Source organism: Chrysochloris asiatica, unplaced genomic scaffold, assembly GCF_000296735.1.
Source record: "Chrysochloris asiatica unplaced genomic scaffold, ChrAsi1.0 scaffold00233, whole genome shotgun sequence".
In the NCBI taxonomy this organism is placed as follows: domain Eukaryota; kingdom Metazoa; phylum Chordata; class Mammalia; order Afrosoricida; family Chrysochloridae; genus Chrysochloris; species Chrysochloris asiatica.
The window spans coordinates 5032773-5060454 of NW_006408751.1; the positions used below are offsets into that span (position 1 = coordinate 5032773).

At 39.7% G+C, this 27682-nt stretch overlaps 1 protein-coding gene across 1 annotated transcript in view; it reads right to left on the minus strand.

The window, feature by feature from the left end:
- Positions 1 to 21468, minus strand: part of LOC102810547 (ribosomal RNA processing protein 36 homolog) — a gene marked incomplete at its 5' end in the record, with an annotated part of 131667 nt that extends 110199 nt beyond the window's left edge. The window contains 2 exons of the mRNA XM_006873280.1: positions 14064 to 14125; positions 21283 to 21468. Coding sequence (XP_006873342.1) covers positions 14064 to 14125; positions 21283 to 21468 — 248 coding nt within the window. The remainder of the gene's footprint in view (positions 1 to 14063; positions 14126 to 21282) is intronic.
- Between the last annotated feature and the right edge of the window lie 6214 nt (positions 21469 to 27682).

Consider the following 27682-nt stretch of genomic DNA (forward strand, 5'->3'; position numbering starts at 1 on the left):
GCTGGGTAAGGTGGAGGGTCAGAGAAAAAGAGGAAGACCCCCAACGAGATGGATCAGCCAGGTGGCATCATTGATGGCATCAAGTGTGGCAGTGGTAGTGAGGTTGGCCCAGGATTGGACATTGTTTCGTTCTGCTGTGCATGTGGTCGCTATGAGTCGGTTCTGACTCGATGGCACCTGACAACAACAACCAAGTTTCAGAAGTTGGGACATTTTCATTACATTTAAGATAAGGGAGGAAAAACGTACTGTTTCTAGTATCATCTATGGTGGTGGTGGTAGTAGTATGTGTTATGGAGTTGGCACCGACTCATAGCGACCCTGTATAGGGTTTCTGAGGCTGTAAATCTTTATGGGAGCAGAAAGCCTCAGTTTTCTGCCACAGAGCCACTGGTAGTTTTGAACTGCTGACCTTGAGGTTAGTAGCCCAACTCATAACCACTACAGAAAAATATTTATGAGCTGTACAGTTACTAACACAACCCAACACTTTTATTCACCAATGGAACATTCACCTGAATATTGTAACATTAAGTTAAAGCAAGCTAAAGAACTGTTTAAAAAATAAAAGAGGAAAAACGAGGGGGGTGCATCACTTATATTTCTGTTAGTATTCAAGTGTATATATACACCAATGGTATAGACATTTATAAGTTCATGATAAAATCTACAACAGGTACACTTAACAACTCATTCTCCAACAGAGCTTACTTAAGGATATTAGTCCTATACTCCTTTTAGACTATTATGGACTAGACAAACATGTGAGACAAAGACCTTAAAGTTCTCTGCCTTTTTACTGTTCCTCAAGAGAACAGCAAAGAAAACCCACAGCAGTTGCTCTGAAAAGCTGAACTGCCTCCCATGGTTAAGTCAATGACAATGAAGTGGCAGACCCATATTATTCCTACCTGGCAGTGCATAACCAAACAGAAGGTTGCCCAGAACAAAAACAACACGTGGCTTACCAGGAAAAGGTGGCAGCAATCAGCTCTCAATGAGCCAAGGTAAATTTGGTTTACCCAAGAGAGGAACATTAAAAAAAATTTCTTTTTTAAAAATACTATGAGTTTAGCTGCTGCTGCTTAAGATAAGCAGAAGTTCCTTATTAATATTCTTTCAAGCTTGAGGGCAGCCTCTGGACAGAATTTCTTGATTTAGTTGGTTAAGGATCATTAATGTTACAAGTATAGTCTATGAAATCTTTATATAGGAGGAAAAAACTAGTTGATAGTTCCAATCCTGGTAGGATAGATAAGATATAGTTGTCTAAAATAGCTTTATTCAGCAATTTTTATGCCAAATATTAAAAAACATGAGCAAGCCCAAAGGTGGGGACTTTAAATTCCTAATTCATGTTTAATATTTCTGACCATACTAGTTCAAGATGGGAAAGCAGAGAAGGAGCACAGGGTAGGGAATAGACATGGGGGAGGCAGGGGAGGCTGGCAATACACAAGAAGGGGGAGGGGAAAAAGAAGAACAAGGCCGACAGGAGAACAGTTGGGCAAGTTCGCATGGGCTAGGTGAGACAGGGCTAAATGATGAGGCATGCACAACACTGGAATAACAGGGCTTCAGGATACAGGGATTGAGGCATGGCTTGAAAAGGGGAGAAGAGGGAAATAATGCTAGGAGGCTTGGCCGTCTTTTGAATCTTGGTCTCCCTTGCCTACCATTGTGAAATAGACACTTGGGGGTGGGGGGCAGCCAGAAGCATCACAACAGAAAACATGTGGACCCAATTCCAACCTATAGCTAACTGGAATACCTTGGGGGGGGGGGGCAGGAAACTGTCCAGACCCAAAATGGTGGGGGAACTATGGTGGCATGGACAGATGGATTGGCTGGGGACACAGGATTCAGGGAAGGAGAGGGGCTGTTTGCTGACAGCTGGGGGGAGGGAGGGCAGGCATGTATCCTTTGGTTATTTGATGATGCACTGAGGGGATTTTAATCACTGCAATGAAATGAAACACGATAGGATGAATGTGAAACTGAAGTGGGACAGAGGCAAATAATGATGTATGCAAAACCTTGGAACAACAGGGCTCTGGGATACAGAGATTGCGACATGGTTTGAATGAGGGGAAGTGGGGAGATAACATTAATACTGCTATAAAATAGACACTGGAGGGGGAGAGAAAGGAATAGCCAGAAATACCACCATAGAAAGCTTGTAAGTCTGTCTTCTGCCTATAACTGATTGGAATACCTAAAAGGGGGATACAACGTGCCCAGTGAAGGAGGCTTCCTGCGGAGCCCCTGCATTACACAAGACCATAGATGGAATCCTGAACAGCATCAAGAAGCATCTGAGGGGAAAGGTCCACTTGAAAGGACAAACAGACCAGCCTGGAGTGGCCAGAAAAACGGAAGATACATCCTGAAAGAAAGACTTACAAGAAAAATACAAAACAATATAGGCATGCCAACTGGTTACTACAAGAACAAACAAGTGGCTCGCCCAGGAGACTTCAAGGCAAGTGGTCAGATCCTCCTCAAGGCAAACCTCCTTTTAAGACTAAGGCTCAATGAGAATGCATGCTCTGATTGGTGACCACATTTGTCACTGATAAGGGGAAGTGAGGGAAAAATAGCAATAATGCTACAAACTAAGCCCTACAATGGGCAATAGACTCCTGTGAACCCAGATGGAGACCTGGTTGGCCAGCAGTGTGCCTAGTGCAGGGGACTCTTGGACCCAGAGTCAGCGACATAGCCACAGAGGACTAGAGTGGAGAGTGAAGCATCCAGCTGATAAGAAGAGAGGGCACATGCATAAGTACACCCACACTTGCAGATAATACCCACTTGACCTGGCTTCAATGGCTGGATGATCAGAGCTCAACCAGAAGAAGAAAGAAGAGGGAAAAAAGAATAATCTGACACAATTTGATGAACTTGAAACACACCTATGGAAGCAATAGCTCAAAAGAGTGAACAAATCTTCACATCAAGGACCATTCCCAACTCCTCTGTACATGGACAGGACAGGGATGGGCAACTTGGACATTGGCTACCCAGAATGGGGAGGGACTGGGGGGGGGGGCTACAGAGTCAAGAAGTGACTGGCTTACAAGCTTTCAAGAGGGAACCTAGATTCAGAGGGTGTGGAGTAAGGCAGAATCTCCACTGAGTAGTCTCCATTCTGCCTAGCCAGGGCTGATGAAAGGAGATGCAGATAGGTCTCTTACAATACAATAGCAAATAATTGCTATCAGGACTGATTGTAAGGGCTGGAAATGTAAAGGTGGATGTTTTGGAGCAAAGGGAGGGGAGTGATTAACCTTATAGTCTAGGAGTGGAGGTCCCTGGGACCATCACAGGAGAAGAGCAGAGAACGGAACCCTACCCAGAGAAGTAGTGATGCCAGGGATGGAGGCAGAGACGATGACATGGGGAGATGGAGCAGCTGGAGACTTTGGACCTGGAAAGAGAGAGGGGCAGTGTGCCGACGACCGGGGGTCAGGCTTGCGGGTATACCTTTTTGTTGATCGATGATGCATGGAAGGGATTGTAACCATGGCAAGGAAACAATACACAACAGGATCAATGTGAAGCTGATGTCCTCCCATGTAAACTATCACATAATTCACAATAAAGCCTTAAAAAAAAAAAAAAAAGATGGGAAAGCAATCAAATAGATATACTCTCCTCTTACCCAAGCACCAACTGATATTATGTTGTTGTTGTTGATTGCCATTGAGTCGGTTCTGACTCATAGCAACCCTGTATAGGGTTTCTGAGAAGCAGCTGGTAAGCCTGAACCGCCAACTTACAGTTCAAATAGGCTTTGCAGTCCAGCACATTAACCCACAGTGCCACACCAGGACTCCAACTCCATATTAATATTAATATGGAGTAGATAATTGTGCAAAATATAGGAAAAATAATCAGCAAAGACATTTTAAGAAATGGATGGAATGCATGTAACAAACAGGACTAGACTAATACAGAAAACAGCAAGGAAAATCACAGTCCAAAACAAAAAAAGAGCAATCTGTCCCAAGGAATCCCCAAAGAAACTGCAAATCTGAGACAATTGAGTACAATGAACTGGAGTAGCTATGATAGGGGAATTCTCAAGGTAATGAGGTATATAATGTAATGGCTAAGCCAGTCATTCCATTCCCCAATGTAGACAGAGCTTCCAAGAAGTGCTCTTAAAAGAATGTTGATCACAACAAAACCAAGGGAAATAAAAAGGGTAAGAACAGAATACTATGAAAAATTGTAAGGAGTTCTGGTAATTTAGTGATTACATGCTAGTCTGTTAACTGCAAGGTCAGCAGTTTGAATCTACCAACTGTCACATGGGAGAAAGATGATGCTTTCTGTTCCTGTAAAGATTAGTTGTTGTTGTTGTTAAGTGCTGATGAGTCGATTTGGACCCTTAGCGACCCTCTATAAGGTTTCCAAGGAGCAGGTGGTGAGCTTGAACCACCAACCTTGCAGTTCAAATGACTTTGCAGTCTGACACATTAGCCCACAGCGCCACACCAGGACTCTGTAAAGATTTACGGCCTCAGAAATCCTATACAGGATTGCTATGAATTGCAAATGAACACCACCACCATGAAGAATTGCACTCCAACAAATCTGAAAATCTAGAATATACAATTTTTTTTTTAAACACTACCAAAAATTCCTAACAAAATAAAGTCCAGTTCCAAAAAATTCCAGGTCCAGATGGCTTTACTGGTGAATTCTACCAAGCACTGAAGGACAAGTTGATACCAGTTCTAATCAAACTATTCAAAAACATAGAAAAGGATGGAAACTTCAGAATACATGCTATGAAGTGAGCATAATCCTCATACCAAAACTAAGCAAAGACATCACCAAAAAAGAAAATTATAGACCAATATCCCTCATGAACATAGATGCAAAAATATTCAACAAAATCCTAGCCAATAGAATTCAACAACAAATCAAAAAAATAATACTTCATAACCAAATGGGATGCATTCCAGGGATGCAAGGATGATTCAATATTAAAAAATAATCAACGTAACATATACCATTAAAAAAAAGAAAAAAACTACATGATCATATTAATTAATATAAAAAAAGGCATTTGACAAAATCCAGTATCATTCCTGATAAAAACACTCAACAAACTAGAAATAGAAGGGAAATTCCTCAACATAATTAACGGCATACATACAAATCTAAGAGCCAACATCACTCTCAATGGAGAGAAACTGAAAACATTCCCTTTGCAAACAGAAACCAGAAAGGATGCCCTTTATCATCACTTCTATTCAATATTTTTGGAAGTCTTAGCCAGAGCTATAAAGCAAGAACAGGATTTAAAGTCATCCAAATTGGCAAAGAAGTGTAACTCTTTCCATCTGCAGATGATATGATCCTATACACAGAAATTTCAAAAGACTTAGAAAGAAAATTATTGGAACACACTGAAGGACTCATCAAAGTAGCAGGATAAAAAAATCAACATAAAAAGATGAGTCAGATTCCTTTACACTAATAAAGAGCTGAAAAGGAAATCAGGAAAATAATACCACTTACAATAACCACCCCAAAACAAAACATGTAGGAATAAATTTAATCAGAGGAACCTATACAAAGAAAACTACAAAGCACAGGAAACCAAAAGAGACTTACAAAATTGGAAGAATATACCATGGTCATGGATAGAAAAATTTAACATTATGAAAATGTCAACTCTACCCAAAGCAATTTATAGATACAACATAATCCCAATCCAGATTCCAACATTATTCTTTCAAAGAGATGACAACGCTGATCACTAACATTATAGCAAATGGACTGTGGAAAAGCAAAGCATTAGTTAAAAAGAAGACTAAAGTTGGATGTCTCTGACTTCCTGATCTCAAAATTTACTACACAGCCACAGTAGTCATAACAGTCTGGTAGTGGTACAATGAAAGATACATAGATCAATGGAACAGAATTGAGGACCCAGAAGCAAATCCATCCACATACAGTCAGCTGATCTTTGACAAAGAGCCCAAAACACATTAAATGGGGAAAAGATATTCTCTTCAACAAATGCTGCTGGCAAAACTGGAAATCCATTTGCAGAAAAATTAAACAAGACCCATATTTCAAACCATATGCAAAAATAAAATCAACTTGGATTGAAGACGTAAATATGTAAAACCTAGAACTATAATGATCATCAATGAAGAAATAGGGACTGACTTAAGGGCTCTGATACGTGGCATAAATACACCATCAAACATAACTGAAAAGACACAAATAAAAGACGACACAATAGATGACAGGAATCTCCTAAAAATTAGATACTTATTATCAAAAGATTACATCAAAAGAATAAAAAGAGAACCCACAAACTAGGAGGAAAATTTTTGTGTTAGACAAGGAACTGATCTCTAAAATGTACAGAAAACTTCAACAAGAAAAAGAAATAACCCAATTAAAATATGGGCAGAGAACATGAACACACACTTCATCAAAGAAGCCAAAACCCCTATGAAGAACTGTTCACAATCATTAGCCATTGTTGTTGGTTGTTGTTAAGTGCTCTTCAGTCAGCTTCAACTCATAGGGATCCTGTATAGGATTTCCGATGAGCAGCTGGTGGATTTGAACTGCTGACCTTGTGATTAGCAGTTCAGTGTTTATCCTACAACGCCACACCAGGACTCCAAGCCCCATGTTGTTGTTGTTGTTGTTGTTAAGTGCTGTCGAGTCGGTTCCAACTCATAGCAACCCTCTAGAGGGTTTCCAAGGAGCAACTGGTGAGCTTGAACCACCAACCTTGCAGTTCAAACTGACTTTGCAGTCTAGCGCATTAACCCACAGCGTCACACCAGGACTCCAAGCCCCACATTAGATACCTAAAAAAACAATTTCACTTCCACCCAGAGGGTTTTTAAAGAGTTAAAATTTTATGGAAGCAGACCACCACATTTTTTGCCCATGGAGCCGCTGGTGGGTTTGAACTGCCAACCCTTTAGTGAGCAGCCAGGTGCTTAACCATTGCACCACAGAGCTCCTTCACATCAGATACTAAACCAAAATCACTGCCACTGAGTCAGTAGCAACCCTGTATAGGTTTCTGGGGATGTAAATCCTTATAGGAGCAGGAAGACTCAATATTTCTCTCACGGAGCAGTGGTGAGTTTGAACTGATCTTATGGTTGCTTAGCAGTCCAGTGCTTATCCTAAAGCTCCACCATTGCTTCTTTTTTGTACCAGGTATAGTAGGGAAACAACAGAAAGAAAGAAACAATGCTATACAGTATGCAGGGAGAGAGGGAGGGAGGCAGGGAGGAAAGAGAGAGAGAGAGAGAGAGAGAGAGAGAAAGAAAGAAAATTTATACTGAAAGGACAGACATTGAAGTCCTTTGCTGCTTAAAACTCCTTTCTTGAAGGCCTGTGGGTTCTGAGCCTGCTTCTGTGCTACCACCCATGTAGTTCCATAGTCTTATTTAACCTGTTGTGGCACTATAGGATATGCACTGGACAGCTATGGCAGTTCAAGCCTACCAACTGCTCCTCAGAAACCCTAAACATAAACATAGCATTAAACTTAAAATAAAAAAATACATTTGTTAATACCCAAAACGCAGAATGGTAATACACCTACTCCTTAATTACTATCTTATTACCTGACATTTCACATTTATGACAATAGTAAAAAATTTACTGTCTAGTCTGTACATTAATGACATACACCTGGCAGTTGTTGTTGTTATGTGCTGTGGAGTCGGTTCCGACTTATAGCGACCCTGTACAGGGTTTCCGAGGCTGTGAATCTTTACCAAAACAGAAAGCCTCATCTTTCTCTTGTAACATCTGGCAGTAACATATGGCAAAATATGAGATAAGAATAATGCTTGCTGTGATGATCAAGTTTATGTGTCAGCTTGGCTGTGTCATGTTTCTCAGTGGTTTGGCAGTTCTGCAACAATGTAATTTTACTGGGACATGATTCTCAGTGGTTTGATAATTATGTAATGATGCAATTTGGTACTATGCAGTGATGTAATTTAGGAGTCTTGGAGTGGCGCTGTGGGTTAATGAGTCAGACTGCAAAGCCATTTGAACTGCACGGTCAGTGGTTCAAGCTCACCAGCTGCTCCTTGGAAACCCTATACAGGGTTGCTATGGGTCAGAACTGACTCGATGGCACTTCACAACAACATAGGATTTGAGGAGTACTGGTGTGGCGCTGTGGGTTAATGCATCAGACTGCAAAGCTGTTTGAACTGCAAGGTCGGCTATTCAAGCTCACCAGTTAGCTGCTCCTTGGAAACCCTATACAGGGTCACTATGGGTTGGAATCAACTCGACAGCTCTTAACAACAATGGATTTGAAAATTTCTTTTTCCCATGCAAAGGCAGTACTATATTTAAAGCAAATAATACTAGTACATTTTTTAACTTAAGAGTTAAAATCTACCATTTTAACTGAACAATTAAAAATGATTTTTATATTTTTAAAGTGTTACACAACAACATAAAAACATTGAATTTTTAATTTTATTATCGTGCCCCTTTTTAAGTTAAGACAGTTTTTAAAGTCTTAAATGGAAGCTTTTTTAATAGAAAGGAAATAACAATTTCTAACATTATTATGTTATCTTATCAAGAAAGCATCCCAAGAATAAAATACTGTACTGTAATAATTCATATGCATTTTAATGCAAGTATCATGTCTTTTCTTTCTTTTTACTTAGCCCCTGTAGGCACAAAATCAGTTATTTCCTAACAATAACTGTCAGAAATTCAAAGCATTTTCTCTCTAACTTTGTGTCAAGCAGGCCTTTCTGTCTTAATACATGTTTTCTACTATCTCATTAACTGTAACTACATAAGAATCATATGAGAGAGAGAGAGAAAAACTAACACAAAGAAAATTACCAAATTGGGATATTAAGTCAAATTATAATATTAAAAATGGAATTAGTGTGGCCTCTCTCTGGCTGGAGGTTTTCAATATTTACAAGTCATAGCTTTTGTTAAGTCAGACCTAAGCGATTCATCACTAAAGAATATTGAGGCAAATATCTCAGTGAAGGTGAATATGAGAGATTAAATATTTAAAGACAGAAGAAGAATAAAAACTAGGGTTATACAAAAGAGATACAACTGAAATTGTTATGTTTCCAGGCACATAGCTGATCGGCACAGAGACAGACAAGAATTTATACCACCTCTTCCTCATTGTTGCTTTTGGTTGCCATTGAGTTGATGCTGACTCACGGTAACCTCATGTGTACAAACTAGAACTGATCCATATGGTTTTCAAGGTTGTGACTTTTCAGAAGCAGATCAGCAGGGCTGTCTTCTGAGGTATTACTGGATGGGTCTGTACAACAAACCTTTCAGCTACTAGTTGAGTGCTTAACTATCTGTGCCACTCAGCCATTTAACCTACCACTGCATATGTACCTTGCTGATATCTGTGAAGATATATAAGACTGTACAGTATGCAGGGCAGCTAATTATTTATTATGACTTTTCTAGTCCAATTTCTCCATCCTGTGATATACTGTAAATCCTAACCTTTCTCTATGCCTGTGATTATGGGTCCATTTGGAAGTGAGTTGCTAAGAAGTAAGGATTACAGTGAAACTAAGGATTAAGGATGCCCCCAATTTAGAATCCTGGTGTGGCATTGTAGGATAAGCACTGATCAGCAGTTCAAACCCACTAACCACTCCTTGGAAACCTTATACAGGACCGCCTAAAAGTCAGAAATGACTAGAAGGCACTTAACAAAAATAACAGTGTTAAAGTGGACTATACAAACTGGTTCTATTCATCCTAGCTTGGAGGAATTTAATGATGTGAATCTCCACCTGGGGTCATTTGGCATAGAGGCTCAGCTGACAAAGATCAGGATTGACAAGGGAATACAGACCCCAGCACGGGACCCCAGGCCATATGCACTTTTGTGGGTAAAATGGCCCAGGGGTAGGGAAGAGACTTTCTTGGGACTCTAGACACAGGAGCCCAATGTACTGTAATCCTAAAACCAATCAATAAAACATTAAAGGGGCTGAAGATGAGACTCAAGGGATATGGGGATACAATGGTTGATGGCTCTAAGGTGAAATTTTGGATGAGAATTGCAAGATTTAAACAGATATTGGATGAGGTAGTTGCATCTCCCTTACCTGAATGTATTATTGGTATGGATATTATGTTTAATTGGGAAGCACTCCCTCTATGTAATATTGTAAAATGGAAGTTGTATAATTCTGCTCTTAGGCCACAATTGATTGGACATGCTACATGGGAAACCGCTGTTGTTGTTAAGCACTGTTAAGTCGGTTCCCTTTATAGGGTTTCCAGCAAGCAGCTTGTGGGTTTAAGCCGCCAACCTTGTAGTTAGCAGTCCTGTGCTTATCTTACAGTGCACACCAGGACTCCTCATTGAATTTATTAAGGTTTTTAAATTTTTGCCAGGGTTTAGTTTCATTTTATAACAGAGTTTGTTAATAAACAGCCCTGTTAATATTTGTGAATTGCTCAAACCCATTCAGACTGCTCATCTAAACTAGAACAGGAAACCTGGTGTGTATGAGGAATTTACTGCTTTGATTAAAGACACGCTAAAGGCCACGAATTCTCTGTATATAACAGCCCTGTACAGTCTGTGAAAAAGGCAGATAACTAATGGAAGTTGACTATAGACTATCAAGGCCTAAATTGAGCAGTGACGTCTGTGGATTCAACTGTTCCAGACATGGTATCAACAGTGCAGAAAATACAACAGGCTAAAGGAGACTGGTAATTCAAGATTGATCTTGCCATTGCCTTTTCTTCCATCCCAGTCTCAGAAAAGAGTCAGCCACAGTTTGCTTTCCTGTGAGAAAGATCACAATTCACTTTCAGTGTGTTGCCTCAGAGTTATTTGAACTCAGCATATAATCAAGAGCCAATGGACACTGGGCAAGACCTGGGGACTCTTGGGCCCAGAGTCAGTGGCATAGCCACAGAGGACTAGAGTAGACAGTGAAACATCCAGATAAGAAGAGAGGGCATATGCATAAGAACACCCACACTTGCAGATAATACCCACTTGTCCTGGCTTTAATGACTGGATGATCAGAGCTCAACCAGAAGTAAAAAGAAGAGGGAAAAGAGTATTCTCATACAATTTGATGAACTTGACCTACACCTATGGAAGCAGTAGCTCAAAAGAGGGAACAAATCCTTACAGCAAGAATCATTCCCACCCCCTCCACACACAGAGTAGACAGGGATGGGCAATTTGGACATTTGCTATCCAAAATGGGGGGGGGGGGGGGGGGGGGCTACAAAGGCAAGAAGTGACTGGCTTACAAGCTTTCAAGGGGAAACCTAGATCCAGAGGGCCTGGAGGAAGGTAGAATCTCCAGTGAGTAGCATTCAATCTGACTAGGCGGGGCTGATGCAATGAAATGCAGAAGGGTCTCTTGTGATACAATGTTGTTGTTGTTGTTGTTAAGTGCCGTCGAGTCAGTTTCGACCCATAGCGACCCTGTACAGGGTTTCCGAGGGTGTAAATCTTTACGGGAGTAGAAAGCCTGATCTTTCTCCCGCGGAGCAGTTGGTAGTTTCGAACCGCTGACCTTACAGTTCGCAGCCCGATTTGTAACCACTACACTACCAGAGCTAGTGAATAATTATCAGGACTGATTGTGAGGATTGGAAATGTAAAGGTAGACGTTTTATAGCAAGGAGGGGAGTGATTAAATTTTCAGTCTAGGAGCGGAGGTCCCTAGGACCATCAAGGGAGAAGAGCAGAGAGCGGGACCCTACCCAGAGAAGCAGTGATGCCTGAAATGGAGCCAGAGATGACGTGGAGAGATGGAGCAGCTGGAGATTTTAGATCCAGAGAGGGAGAGTGACTGTGTGCTGAAGACCTGGGGGGTACGAGGGAAGGATTGCATGAAGAGGATTGTAACCATGGCAATGAGACCGATATACGACAGAATGAATGTAAAACTAATGTTCTCTCATGTAAACTATCACATAATTGACAATAAAACATTTAAGGAAAAAAAAAAAGCCAATGACACTGAAGGAAGAAGTCCAAGGTCCACTGAAGGCACTGACAAAGAACAAGGCTCTGGAAATTGATGTAATACAAACTGAAATCTTTCAACAAACTGAGGCAGCATTAGAGGCACTCAATCATCTATTCCAAGAAATTTAGAAGACAAATTCCTGGACAACTGATTGGAAGCAATCCATATTTCTGCCAATTCCAAAGATAAGACCCATTGGAATGTGGAAATCACTGAACAATATCATTTATATCACAAGAGAGTAAAATTTTACTAAAAAGTACATTGACAGGGAACTGCCAGACGTTCAAGTCAGATTCAGACAAGGACATGGACCAAAGGCTTTCAATTGTGTGGATCATGACAAGCTATGATCAACACTGCAAAGAATGAGTATTCGGAAAATTTAATTGTGCTCATGTGGAACCTGTACACAGACCAAGAGGCAGTTGTTTAAACAGAACAAGGGGACACCGAATGATTTAAAATCAGGAAAAGTGTGTGCCAGGGTTGTAGTCTTTCTCCATATTTATTTAATCTGTATACTGAGCAAATAACCCGAGAAGCTGGATTATATGAAGAACAAGATTTGAGAAAGACAATTACAACCTGCAATATGCAGATGATAAAACCTCACTTGCTGAAACTAAAGAGGACTTAAAATACTTACTGATAAACATCAAAGACAACAGCCTTCAGTATGGGTCGCATCTAAATGTAAAGAAAACAAAAATCCTCACCATTGGACCAATAAATATCATAAGTGGAGAAGAGACTGAAGTTGTCGAAGACTACATTTTTTGCTTGAATCTACTATCAAAACACATGGAAGCAGCAGCCAAGAAATCAAACGGCATATTACATTACGCAAATCTGCTGCACAAGACCTCTTAAAGTGTTCAAAAGCAAAGATGTCAGTTTAAGAACTAAAGTGCACCTGGCCCAACCCATGGTGTTTTCAATAGCTTCATATTCATCTGACAGTTGGACAGTGAATAAGGAAGATCATAGAAGATTTGATTCATGTGAGTTATGGTGTTGGATAAGAATACTAAAAGTATGACGGACTGCTAGAAAAACAAACAAATCTGTGTTGGAAGAAGTACAATCAGAATGCTCCTTAGAAGCCAGGATGGCAACACTTCATGTCTCATACTTCGGACATGCTATCAGGAGGGACCAGTCCCTGGAAAAGCACATCATTCTAGGTAAAATGGAGGGTCAGCCAAAAAGAAGAAGATCCCCAATGAGGTAAATTGGTACAGTAGCAGCAGCAATAGGATCAACTTTAGCAATGACTATGAAAACGGCACAGGATCAAGCAATGTTTGTTTCTACTGTTCATAAGATTGTTATGAGATGGAACTAGCTTGATAGCACCTAACAACAAACAACAAGTAATAAGGCTTAAAGTGAAACTAAGGATTAAGGGTGTCCCATCTTATTAGAGGGTATGACTAACTCACCACCCTTAGTTTACCTTGGAGGCCTGGTCTGATTCCAATTTATAGTACTACTTTGGAAATTTTCACTCTATTGTCCTGGATTTTGCATCTGGATCATTCCATCTAACCTCCAAATCGTGGGACTCTCAGCCCATCACCTGACCTGATTCACCATCTTCCACAGCCAGGTGTAACAACAGCCTGTCATCTGACCTGCCCATATGGGTTTCTCAGCTCCTAAGACTACATGGGTAAGAATATTCCTCCAGACTGAGCTCTGAACTACAGATTTTAGACTTGCAAGCCTCCAAAACTGCATGAGCCATTTCCTTTGACACAACAGTTGTGAGTTTTATGAGACATTGCAGCATGTTGTAGAGCCATGGGACTTGACAGATAGGATTCGTGGTGATTTATATTAAGAACTATGAAGTAGACATGTTATTCCAAATTATAACATGTTAGAAAAGTTGAACAATTGGGCTATCTTTAACCTCAGGTCTCATGCTGATCTTTCTAAATAAAATAATTCATACACAGTAAAACTTTTATGAAGGCCAGAAGCTATGTAAGGCAGAAAAGGAAAATTCATGTATTTTACCAAAAAATGAGCATTAGAAAAGTTGTAGACTGTTTCCAGTCAAATGTGAAAAACTTGTGAACCTGGAAAAACAAGGTAGCCCTGTCAAGTTCTAGTTCTCACAGGTTCACTGTATAGACCATGTATATGATCTAAAGGAGAAGATCCTCCTTTATTAGATAAATGATCTTTTTGATAGAAAGACTTGTTTAGAAGACAGTTCAGTAATCTTGCTTTTAAGGTCTTGACCTTTATTAATAAAAGAGGAATGCAGCATGGTCAAGTCTAACAACCTCAAACTATAAACAGCAAATACTCAAAACCTTGACAAGGTTTTAACCAACAGAATGAGTTAGTCACTTCCTCCAGTAAAAACCTTTGTAAGTGTATTTACCCATTCACATATCAGTGCTTGTTAAATACCGTTCCAGTATTCTAATATATACTGAAAGAGTTAGTTAGTTACTTGCCATCAAGCAGATTCCAACTCATAGTGACCTTAAATACAGCACAAAACACTGTGAGATCCTTCACTAATCCTCACAATCATTGTTATGTTTGAGCCCATTGTTGCCACTGTATCACTTCATCTTGTTGGGGATCTTCCTCTTTTCTATGGATCCTCTATTTTTCCAAGATGATGTCCTTCTCCTGGAGCCTGGTCCCTCCTGATAAGAGAGAGGAAGTCTTGTCATCTTTCCTTCTAAGGAGCATTCTGCCTGTTCTTCCAAGACATTTGTTTGTTTCTTCTGGCAGTCCATGGTAATACGACTTTCAATCTTTGCCAACACCATAATTCAAATATACTGATTCTTCTATCATCTTCCTTATCCATTGTCCCAACTTTCACATATGAGACGAAATACCATAGCTTGTGTCAGGCACACCTTAATCCTCAAACTGACATCTTTGCTCCTTAACACTTTAAAGAGGGGTTTTTGTTTTGTGTGGTTTTTTTTTGCAGATTTGCCTAATGCAATACATCAGTTAAATTTCTTGACTGACACTTCCATGAGCATTGACTGGGGATCCAAGCAAATTGAAGCCTTTGGCAACTTCAATCTTTTCTCCATTTATCATGATGCTGTTTACTAGTCCAGTTGTGAGGATTTTCATTTTCTATAAACTGAGGAGTAATCCATACTGAAGGCTTTGATATTCATCAGGAACTATTTTAAAATTTCTTCACTATCACTAAGCAAGACTGTTTCATCTACATATCCCAGGTTGTTAATGAGTCTTCCTCCAATCTTGATGTCATGTTCTTCTTCATATAATCTATCTTCTCATATTACTTGCTCAGCATACAAACTGAATAAGAATGGTGAAAGGATACAACCCTGATGTACACCTTTCTTGATTTCAAACCATTCAGTATCTCCTTGTTCTGTTCTAATGACTGCCTCTTGGCCTATGTATAGATTCCTTATGAGCACAATCAAGTGTTCTGAAATACCCATTTTTTAAAATATTACCCATAGTTTGGTATGTTCCACACAGGTGAATGCCTTTGCCTAGTCAATAAAGCATCTTTAACATCTTTCTGGTATTCTCTGCTTTCAGCCCAGATTCATCTGACATCAGCACCCTATCTCCATAAAACAGCATTTGTTTTACGATTAAAATATAATATTTTGTCAATGTGATCATTTTACACACATTTTCAAGTCAAATGAATACTCTTGGAAGATGGGCACCTTTATTCTATGACTTTGAGTATCCCCAGCACTAAGAAACCTGGTTCTACCAACACATTTGTTATTGCTGGTACATGCCATTGAGTTGGATCTGACTCATAGTAACCCTGTGTAGGGTTTCCAAGGAACAGCTAGTAGGGCTGAACTGCCAACCTTGCAGTTAGCAGTCCAGTGCTTATGCTAAAGTGCCATACCAGGACTCTGTCAAAACATACTCATATAAAATAATCATCTTGTTTTAATTTTTACTAGTTTTCATTTCACTAAGTGACTTTTTCTTGACTTTGAACTCAAAATTTTGGGGCTGCTAACAGTAACTGTCTATCTAGATAACAGTATACGCCAAAACAATTTTTTTTTAACCAAAGGACCCTAAGGACAAGAAGAGGTATGGGAATAGTCTGTAATAAGAGTGCACTTCCTAAAATAGCATTCGATTTAGTGGATTCTATAGAACAGCTTGCCAGTAACTAACTATTCCTACCAGAGTCAGTGGAACCAAACTAAATAGACCACTGTAGGGAGAAGATTAAGTTAATTATGATAATTCACACACGGGAACAATATGCAACCTCTGAAGAATAAGCTTACGATGACATGGGAACTATTTTTGTTAAAAAATAAAGTAGGGCACAAAATGCTATATATAGTTGGGGAAAAAAAAACTTTGGTTTAAAAAATTTTAAGATACTTATGAGAAAAAGAAAGGGTATACAACACCACATGTTGGGAGTCTTATTTGAAAAGCATTACTGGATGTTTCCCATTCTTTTCTATTCTCATTTCTCAAATATTGCCTTTAGTATTTCTGTTTTAGTGTAGGGAAAAAATGAAACATTAAAGAATAAATTAAGGAGCTCCGGTAGCATAGTGGTTACGAATCAGGCTGTGAACCTCATGGTCAGCAGTTCAAAACTACCAGCTGTTCAACGGGAGAAAGATGAGGCGTTCTGCTCCTGTAAAGATTTACAGCCTCAGAAACCCTGTACAGGGTCGCTATGAGTCGGAACCGACTCCACGGCACATAAAAACAACAACAAGGTGGCCAATTAATTCAGTATCAAGCTTTCAATCATCTCTTTCCAGTAACTTCTTGTGAAACCTTTTATTGAAGACTATGTGTGTGAACATTTTAAAAAAAACAAAAAACTAAACACTGTCCACACAAGAGGGCTTCAAATAGTCCATAGAAAAATTCCATTATCTTTTTTTTTTAATGTTTTATTGTGAATTATGTGATAGTTTACATGGGAGAGCAACAATCTTACATTCATTCTATCGTATATCGTCTCATTGCCATGGTTACAATCCCCTCCATGCAATCCTTCCCCATACCCCCCATGTCTTCAGCACATATCTTTTAATTCAATTTTTCCATGAACTTTTTTGAAGCCCCCTTGTGTACATATATTCATTTATTTATACAAGGGGACTTCAAAAAAATCATGGAAAAATAGAATTAAAAGATATATACTGGAATTTTTCCTCATCCAGGTTCTTGACTACACAAGAACATAAATATATATAATTTGCTTCTGAGTGACATCCCAAGTATCAGGGATTTGTATAAACTGGTAATTAAGGGAATAGTTTTTACATGCTTAAAAAAGAGAATCTCAAACATTTAAAATATATAATTTTACAACAATCTTCTTAAAAATCTTACATAAACACAGCTCTTGGAATAACTGTGGTTCTTGTTGCTTAGTGCCGCTGAGTCGGTTCTGACTCATAGCAACCCTGTACAGATAGGGTTTCTGAGGAATGGCTAGTGAGCTTCAATCTTAGGGTTCAAATGACTTTGCAGTTAGGCACATTAACCCACAGCACCATACACTTCTGGGCAGCTATCAAGGTTTACAAGAGAAGAGATCAACAAAGCTTCTTGTCTCCTTTCCTGTGGATGGAAATGGGAATGAGGGGTGGTGGGTAGAGTGAGAATACCACCCACTGCTCATCATTTATCCCCTCTGCTTCATCTCTAGCTACTTCAAGCTCCCATTAACCAAGGTAACATGATGAGAGGATCGCTTCATAAGCCCATAATATTTAAATACAACTGTTGTTATTGTTAAGCGACTTTGAATCACTTTGACTCATAGTAACCTCCTACAGGGTTTCCATGGAGCAGCTGGCTGGCTGACCTTTTGGTTCCCAGTCCAGAGCTTATCCTACAGTGCCACATCAGGAGTCCAAATACATCTAGTCAATAGCTTTAATGTAACTTCATTTGTTTTACAATACATCCTAAGCTTAAGCACAAATTAAACATTCCACAAATACTATCTAAATGTGCAAAAAAAGTAATTTGATTGCTTTAACACATTAATAATCTTATAAATCCCTTCACTGAAAATGATCAAAAGGTCATTTTTCTATAAAAATAGTCTGTCATCTCTTAGCTAAGTCGTTCTTTCTTCATTGCAAAATAGGACTTTGTATGACTGACTCCAGCCACATGTTCTATACATTTCCTTTCTCCCCAACTTAAACCAATGCCTGAATGGGAATGCTGGCACCCACAGCCAAACCTGCACCAACTTGCTCAGCTATTTGAATGGCCACTATAGATTTTTCCTCCATGACAGTTAACACACAAATTGGTTACTGTGACCCCAGGTAAATGAGATTTGATCCCATTCCTACCTCTGACCACCAGTTAAAAATATATATATAGTCATGATGAATAGGAAGGAAGAACAGACTTGAAAAGGGAGTAGGAATTTTCCTTTTGCCTAGATAGTGTGTTTTAATTTCTGGTGCATTCCACACATGCCAGTAACATAGAAAAAGAGAATAATCACTGCCTACCCACCCCCACCTCAAAAACACAAACAAACCCATAGCCATTGAGTGGACTCTCACTCATAGTGACCTTATTAGATCAGAGGAGAACTGTCTGATCGGGTTTCCAAGGCTGGGAGTCTTTATACAAGCAGACCACCATATCTTTCTTCCTTGGAGCAAATGGTGGGTTTGAACCACTGACCTTTCAGTTAGCAGCTGAGAGCCACCAGGTATCCATGAAAGAGAGAGAATAAAGCTATAAAAGCTTAAACAGCAGGCCTGAGCTTTTTAAAATCCAAATCAGAAAAGCTTAAGTGTTGGTACACTGACCCCATCAGCCACATTCTGAGAGGAGACTCTTGCTCACAGTGGGACACTCCAGGTAATGAACAAAACCAGTCAGCCCAGGTTCTGGACTGCAAACATGTGACAGGGACACTGACAACATATGACACAAGGAATTTGCTGGAGGGATGGTAAGGAACTCACAGAACCCGCAGTAAAGCTGGAAGAACCAATTTAGCAAACAGCCAGGAGCTTCAGCGTCTAATTGGTCAAGACAAACTCTAGCCACACCCCGGATCAAGCTCGTCAGCACACCAGCACTGCTTCCACTGACCCCACCACCTCTGGATACATAGGCAATGCCAAAAATAACCTCCACTGACCCTGCCTGTCTGTATCACCCACCTTCAGTGCTCAAATTCTGGGATAGGAGAAACAGATGGGTCACGCTACAGAGCTTCCATACAGTGGGAAATCGACCCCAAGACAGAATATTTAAATATAAATGACAGAGAAGGCAACTGTTCACATTGGTTACAAGTAACTTAGCAGCTGATTACACTAGTCTCACAAATTTAACTCATCCAGTTTAAAATAAAATAACAAATTTCCAGTCAATTGTCTAATATAGGAGACTCTGCAAGGCTTTCTAAATCTTGTCACTTGAAATATGGTAGGGTTTCATAGGTTAACCAAACAGATGAGACCACTCACGTTTTAAACCATCATTGGGTAAAGCAAGGTGCGTAGAGAGAGCAGGATGAAAGAATCCTATGATTAGTTGATCACTAATGCTGTTATCAAAGTCAAATTTACTTGACCTTGATAAGAAGACATGGCTTTCAAACCCCCTGGCAGAACTGACTATAATGAGAATGCATATACCAGCAACTGCTATCACCACCACCATTGTTGTTGTGTGCCATGGAGTCAGTTCCAACTTATAGCTACCCTGTACAGCGTTTCCAAGACTGTAAATCTTTACGGGAGCAGAAACCCTCATCTTTCTCCCGTGGAACAGCTGGTAGTTTCGAACTGCTGACCTTAAGGTTCGCAGCCCGATTCATAACCACTACGCTACCAGAGCGCCTTACCACCACCATTAGAAGGGAAAAAATCAGAGACCAAGAAAGAAAGGTGGGGAAGGGAAGACTGCATAACAAATTCAAAGAAAGAATTACCAGGTAATTACCAGTCTAAAATCTTCCAGAAAGTACAACAAAAAGTCATAGGCAGATAATAAGGAAAGGAAAATAACAAAAATTAGAGAATCATTGTAAAGTCCAATAATAATTAATATGTACTCCAGAGTACGAGAAAAAGGGCAAAGGTGGCAAAGGTGGCAGAAATAATTTAAGAACATATTTAATAATTCACTCATATAATCCTTAAAGGATCCATTGAGCCCTCAGCACAGTGAAATTTTAGGACACACATATGAAGCGGAAGCCTGGAAACCTGCATAGAAGAAACTGATCATATACAAAAGATCAAGGATACTGACATAGTCTTCCCCATAGCTGCTCTAGAAACTGAATGATAATAAAGCAACTGTGATGGTTAAGGTTGTGTGTCCACTTGGCTGGGTCATGATGCCCAGTTGTTTCTCACTTAATTTAATGATATAGTTTAGCACTTGGGTAATGATGCAATCTGGCAGTTAAATAATGATGGAATCACCCAATAAGTTATAAAAGGAGTTTTCTCAGGAATGTGGCCTGCACCCATATACATATGGACATATTAGCAAAGGGTCCCTGCTTGCTCTGGATCCTGCACTCAGACCATCTTCATCGGACTTCTGGGTCTTGGGATTTGTTAGCCTCTGCAAGTTTCAGTTAAAAGTGGAATTTGTAGGTGGGCTGAAAACCCTGCATAGGTGCACATGGTTCTTATTTAGTCTTACTTTACAGCAAGAAAAGGCTGGAAGCTTTTTCAATGATTTAAAAACTGCACATGTAGCAAGTGAATGTGATTGTGGTGAAGAATTTATCGCAAGTTGGGCTTGGTCCAATCATTTCAAAGAGAGGACGAATTTACATTACATAAAAGGACATGTGTAAGTCAGACCTCTGTAACCTAGGTACTGCCTGTATAGGTAACATGATGGAGGTTGGATGAACAATCTACATTAAGGTTTTTACTAACATTATGATTTACATTTACATACTGACATATTTAGAAATAGTATCTTAGGTCACATTCCTATTGCTTACTACATGAGTTAAACCTTGAAATATTTAAAATATATACACGAGAGGGCTTCACCACACAACCAGTCTCCCAAATACATGCACTCTCTCTGTCTGTGGCCTTAGATTCCTCTTCACTTCACTCTGTTAGATTTGTGGACTGAATAGGCACCGGGTAAAGAGATCACAGCTCTCACTGAAAAAGCCCAAATGTACTCTAGGTGACGAGGTGTTTCAGGTAATTCATACAAACGGCATTATAAAAACCACACTACTTACTCCACAGTATCGGTCGCCATTAAATATCTGAGGGGGCACAGGGTTGCCCTGAGAAGGTTTCTTTTCTGGGGGGATGTTTTTGTACATCCATTGCCTCTGTTCCTCTGACATAGTGATGTCCACCTCCTCAAATTCTATCTTGTTGGCTTCCAGAAACCTGACCACATCCTGCTGCTGCTTCTTTATCTGAGGAGAGAAGACAAATAAGGAGATATGCTATCAGAACACTATGTCTAGATTTGAAATCGAATTACATTTGACCTCTCACTGTCAGAAGTCATTGCACTGATGAGAAAAATGGACTCCTAGCGTGTTGTAGGTGTGCTAGACTGGAAACCACAAGGTCGGTCCTTCAAACTTACCAGACGCTCCTTGGAAACCCTGTACAGGGTCACTATGAGTCAAACAGCACTTAACAACAACAACAACACTGCAGGCATCAGGCATTGCTCACTCACTTGATGTCTGACAGAACTAAATAAGTCCTAGTACAGTGATTTCTTCATATAGAACTCTGGGAGCAACTCAGATTATCTGGAAAGAAGAGACCATTAGACGAGATTTATTTAGTTCTCAGTGGGCCATAAAGCACTTCTCCGCATCTCCATAAGTTGACATTTACTGTCATGAAAGTTCCTGCCACCTCAAACCATTTGAAAATCATGTACAGCTCATCTGAGATGTCAACATATCATTGAGTCTTAGGAGCAACCACATTTTTATTCCCTCAGCAGACACGTTCAGATACACCACAGCTGTAGCCAATGTCAAGAAAACGGCCTTCCATCAATTCACACAAAAAATGTTTTCTACTTCCAAGGTAAGAGTAAACAACACACACCATCTTACTTTGAACTCTATTTCTTAACCTTTTTTAGACATTGGGGGTCATGTGTGATCTTAAAAAGCTGAAAACACTGTAGGTTTTCAAATTTTTATCTATCTCACAAATTTAATGTTCATGTTAAGTGACTGAGTCAGTTCTGATTCATGGAAACCATATAGAAGGTTTCCAAGGAACAGCTGGTGAGTTTGAACCACTGACCTTAGGTTCAAACCAACTTTATGGTCTAGGGTTTATCCTACAATGCCACACTAGGCTAATTTAATAATACATATTAAATAATTTTCACCACTCATCTGTCAGTTTGTCATACTATGATGGCTTGCAAGTTACTATGGTACTGGAATATATTTTAAATACAAGTAGGGTCACCCATGGAGTTCTGGTGTGGCACTACAGGATAAGCACTGGACCACAAAGTTGGTTTGAACCAGAAATTGGCTGTTCAAACTCACCAACCACTCCTCAGAACCCCTACACTGGGTTGCTACTGACTTGACTGCACTTAATAACAAACAACAGGATCACCCATGGTGAACAACTCTCAGGGGACTTTCCAAATGAAGCCAGACTAGGAAGAAGGAGAGATGGACTACTTCTGAATGGTTAGCCACTGAACATGGCCACATATAGTACCAAAAGATGAAAACATTATGAACTGCAGCAGAATACTATCAGATATAATACCAAAAGATAAGTCCTGCAGGTTGGAAGGCACTTAAGATACAATTTGCCTCCTCAAAGCACAGTTGACATTAATGACTTGAATGGAGCAAAGCTTTCAGGAGCTTCATTTGCTGATGGTGTACAATTCAAAGTAAGAAATAGCTGCAAAGATCCATTAGTAATTGGAACATGGAACGTACAAAGTACGAATCTAGGACAACTGGAAGTTGTCAAAAATGAAATGGAACACATAAAGATCAATATTCTAGGTATTGGTGATGGTGGTATGCTGTGCCTCAACTCATAGCAACCCTGTATAGAGTTTCCAATGCTGTAAATCTTGATAGGAGCAGAAAGCCGCATCTTTCTCCCATGGAACTGCTGGTTATTTCGAACTGCTGACTTTGAGGTTAGCAACCCGACCTGTAGCCGCTACGCTACCAATCAAATCGTATTGGATATTTTGAATCAGACAATCATATGGTTTACTATGCCAGAAATGACAAATTCAAGAGAATTGTGACTCAGTCATCATCAAAAAGAACAGAGCTCTGGTAGCATAGTGGTTACGAATTGGGCTGCAAACCTTAAGGTCAGCGGTTCGAAACTACCAGCCGCTCCGCGGGAGAAAGATGAGGCTTTCTACTCCCGTAAGGATTTACACCCTTGGAAACCCTGTACAGGGTCGCTATGGGTCGGAACCGACTCGATGACACTTAACAACAACAACAACATGAAAGGATCTCTGGTAGCGTAGTGGTTACGAATCGCACTATAAACCGAAAGGTCAGCAGTTCGAAACTACCAGCGGTTCCGCGGGAGAAAGTTGAGGCGTTCTGGTCCCGTAAAGATTTACAGCTTTGGAAACCCTGTACAGGGTCGCTATGAATCAGAACTGACTCCACGGCACATAACAACAACAACATGAAAGAAGAGTTAATAATATAACTATTATTTAAATTTATGCACCAGCCACTAAAGCCAGTGAAGATGAAATTGAAGACTACTACCAACTTCTTCAGTCAGAAATTGATCAAACATGCAATCAATTGGAATAGAAACACTGAAAACAAAGAAGAAGCATCAGTAGATGGAAAATAATGGCCTTGGGGATCACAAGAGAGAATTCTGCAAGACTAAAGGCATGTTGTTGTTTTGTTAGGTGCTGTCAAGTTGGTACCAATTCATAGTGACCCTATGCACAACACAACAAAACATTGCCCAGTCCTAGACCAACCGCACAATCATTGCTACGTTTGAACCCACTTTGCCAGTCCATCTTGCTGGAAGCCTTCCTCTTTTTCTCAGACCCTCCACTTTATCAAATATGGTATCTTTCTCTAGTGACTGGTCCCTCCTGACAATATATCTGAAGTATGAGAGATGAAGTCTGGCCACCTTGGCTTCCAAGAAGCACTCTGACTGCATTTCTTCCAACACAGATCTATTTTTTTTGGCAGTCCATGGTACTTTCAATATTCTCCTCCAACCCCGTAACTCAAATACATCAATTCTTCTACAGTCTTCCTTATTCACTATCCAACTTTCTCATGCATATGAGGTTACTGAAAATACCATGGCTTGGGTCAGGCGACCTTAGTCCTCAAACTGACATCTTTGCTCTTCAACACTTTAAAGAGGTACAGCAGATTTACCTAGTGTAATACGTTCATTGATTTCTTGACTGCTGCTGCCATGAGTGTTGATGGTTGATCCAAACAAAATGAAGTCTTTGACAACTTCAATCGTTTCTCCATTTACATGCAGGTTGTTTATTGGTCCAGGGGTGAGGATTTCTGTTTTCTTTACATTGAGGTACAACCCATACTGAAGGCTGTGGTCTTGAAATTTACCAGTAAGTATTTCAGTAAGTAGTTTAAGTCCTCTTCACTTTCAGCAAGCAAGATTGTAGCATCTGCATATCGCAGGTTGTTAATGAGTCTTCCTCCAATCCTGATGCCACAATTTTCTTTATATAATCCAATTTCTCAGATTATTTGCTCAGCATACAGATTGTATAAGTATGGTGAAAAAACACAACCCTGGTCACAACTTTTCTATTATTAAACCAGTTTTCCCTTCTTCTGTTTGAGTAACTGCCTCTTGGTCTATGTATAGGTTCCTCATGAGCATAATTAAGTGGTCTGGAATAGTCATACTTCACAATGTTGTCCATAGGTTGTCAAGATCCACACAATAAAAGCCTTTGCATAGTCAATAAAGCACAGGTAAACATCTTTCTAGTATTCTCTGCTTTTAGGCAAGATTCATCTGACGTGATAATATCCCTTGTTCCATGTACTCTTTCTGAAACCAGCTTGAACCTCTGGAAATTCTCTGTCAATGTATGGTTGCAGCTGTTTTTATATTACCTTTAGTAAAACTTTACTCACATGGGATTTCAATGATATTGCCTGATGATTTCCTCATTCTGTTGGGTCACCTCTCTTTGGCATATTCACTGCAAATTTCTTTTTAAAGTAACATAAAAGGCAAGTGTACACATAAAGGTGTCCTGGTGTGGCACTGTGGGATACAGCACTGGACTTCAAGGTTGGTTTGAACCACAAGGTCAGCAGTTCAAACTCACCAGATGCTCTTTGGAAACTCTATACAGAGTCACTATGAGTCAGAACGGACTCTATGGCACTTAACAACAATAACATACACAAAAACCTCATTAGATGGGCTACACAGGAATCAGATTGACTACAATTGTGGTGGAGAAGCTCAATATCATCAGCCAAAACAAGGCCAGGGCCAGATTGTGGAAGAAACCATGAATTGTTCATACACAAGTTCAGGCTGAAGCTGAAAAAAATTTAAACAAGTCCATGTGGGCCAAATTATGACCTTGAATATATGCCACCTAAATTTGAGACCACCTCAAGAACAGAATTGAAACATTAGACATTAATGACCAAAGACCAGAAGAGTTGTGAGATGACATAAAGAACATACAGGAAGAAAACAAAAGGTCAACGGCAAGAAAGAAAAGACCAAAATGAATGTTGGAAGAGACTGTGAAACTTTCTCTTGAAAAAGTTAAAGTGAAAGGAAGAAATGAGCATTCTGCTCTTGTAAAGATTTACAGCTCGGAAACCCTATTTAGAGTCATTAAATTGGCCGCACACCACCACCATTTTATCTGTATGCTGAACAAATAATACAAGGAACTGGGTTATATGAAGAGGACTAAGGCATTAGGATTGGAAGAAGACTCATCAACAACCTGTGATATGCAAATGATGTCTCATTTAAAAAGACTGAAAATACTTACTGATGCACCTCAATGTAAAAAAAAAAAAAAAAAAGTCCTCACAACTAAACCAGAGTGCTCCTTAGAAGTAAGGATGTCGAGACTTTGTCTCTTATACTTTGGGAATGTTACCAGAAAGGATCATCGCTGGAGAAGGATATCATGCTTGGTAAAGTGGAGGGTCAGTGAAAACCAGGAAGAACCTCAACAAGAAGGACTAGCACAATGGCAGCAACAATGGGTTCAAACACAGTAACAATTGTGGAGATTGTACAGAGCAGGGCAGTCTTTCCTTTTGTTGTACATAGGATCACTATGATTCAGAACGATTCAACAGCACCTAACAATAACAATTAAATAATTTAGATGGGTGACAATATCCAGTTGCCTTAAACACAGCATATAAAACATAAGAAAACAACCTTGCTTTTTAAAAGTAATTCTGGGAAATCTGTTTATAGAACAAATGTAAATGAAGCAAATTTGACAATGGTCAGAGAAAAGAACCGATTTGAAAAGTGAAGCAGTCACTCATCTTAGAAGGAAAAACCGCTGAGCTTGAAGATCACTTTCACATAACTGACTCTCCCACCAATCCTTCCCCTTTTCCCAGAAAACCCAAAATGTGCTAGGTCTCTGGGATTAGAAACCCATTACACGTCATTTAATAGGAGATCTGATCGATGAGTTGATGTCTATGAATGATTTCTGAGATGCCTAGTTTGTATGGCCAGAAATACAGAGCTGGCAACATTCTTCAACTCAATATATTATCAAATGAGAAACTACTATATGGTTATAATATAGTAATTGATTTGATATTGAAGTATCTCAAGTTATTGTATTTAGTCATTTCTCATGTATGAAGAAGTTTCCATCTTTTCTCCATTGATGCACAATTTCGAAAATGTGATAGATATTATTTTAAAACTTCTTGTTGTTGTTAGGTGCCACTGAGTCGGTTCCAATTCACAGTGAACCTGAGGCTGTGCAAGGTCTCAGAGGCTGTAAATCTTCATGGGAGCAGAAGCCTCGTCTTTCTCCTGCAGAGCTGCTGGTGGTGCCCGCTTGTATGACCTCCATCTCATAGGAATCTGCACTGGGCTGTTGATGCAGATGATGGTTCTCCTCCCCCTAGTAAAGTTAGAGGTCAGATGATGCCTCCACTACATTTTCACACTAACACTATTCCAGAAGATAAATTCCCTGGGCCAAGTGTGGTCTCCTTGCCTCTTTCATATAGGAACACATTCTTTATTCATTAACTGAGCTAGAGACTGGACACTGGAGTTGAGCAGTGATATATACTGTGTGACTCAAGAAGTTAGGCCCCTGAAAGATCTTAATAGTATACACAGAGTTTCATCCTGAATACAGTTGACCTTTGAACAATGTAGGGGTCAACTGCTGACCAGAGGCTGTTGACTAGAAGCCTTACCAATCACTTAAACAATTGATTATAAAACATATTTGATTATAAAACATGTTTTGTATAAAACATAAATATATATTATTTACTGAGCTCACACAAAAAGCTGCATTTTCAATGTTGTTTGTTGTTGTTGTCAGGTGCCATCGAGTCGGAACCGACTCATAGCGACCCCATGCACAGCAGAACAAAACAATGCTCG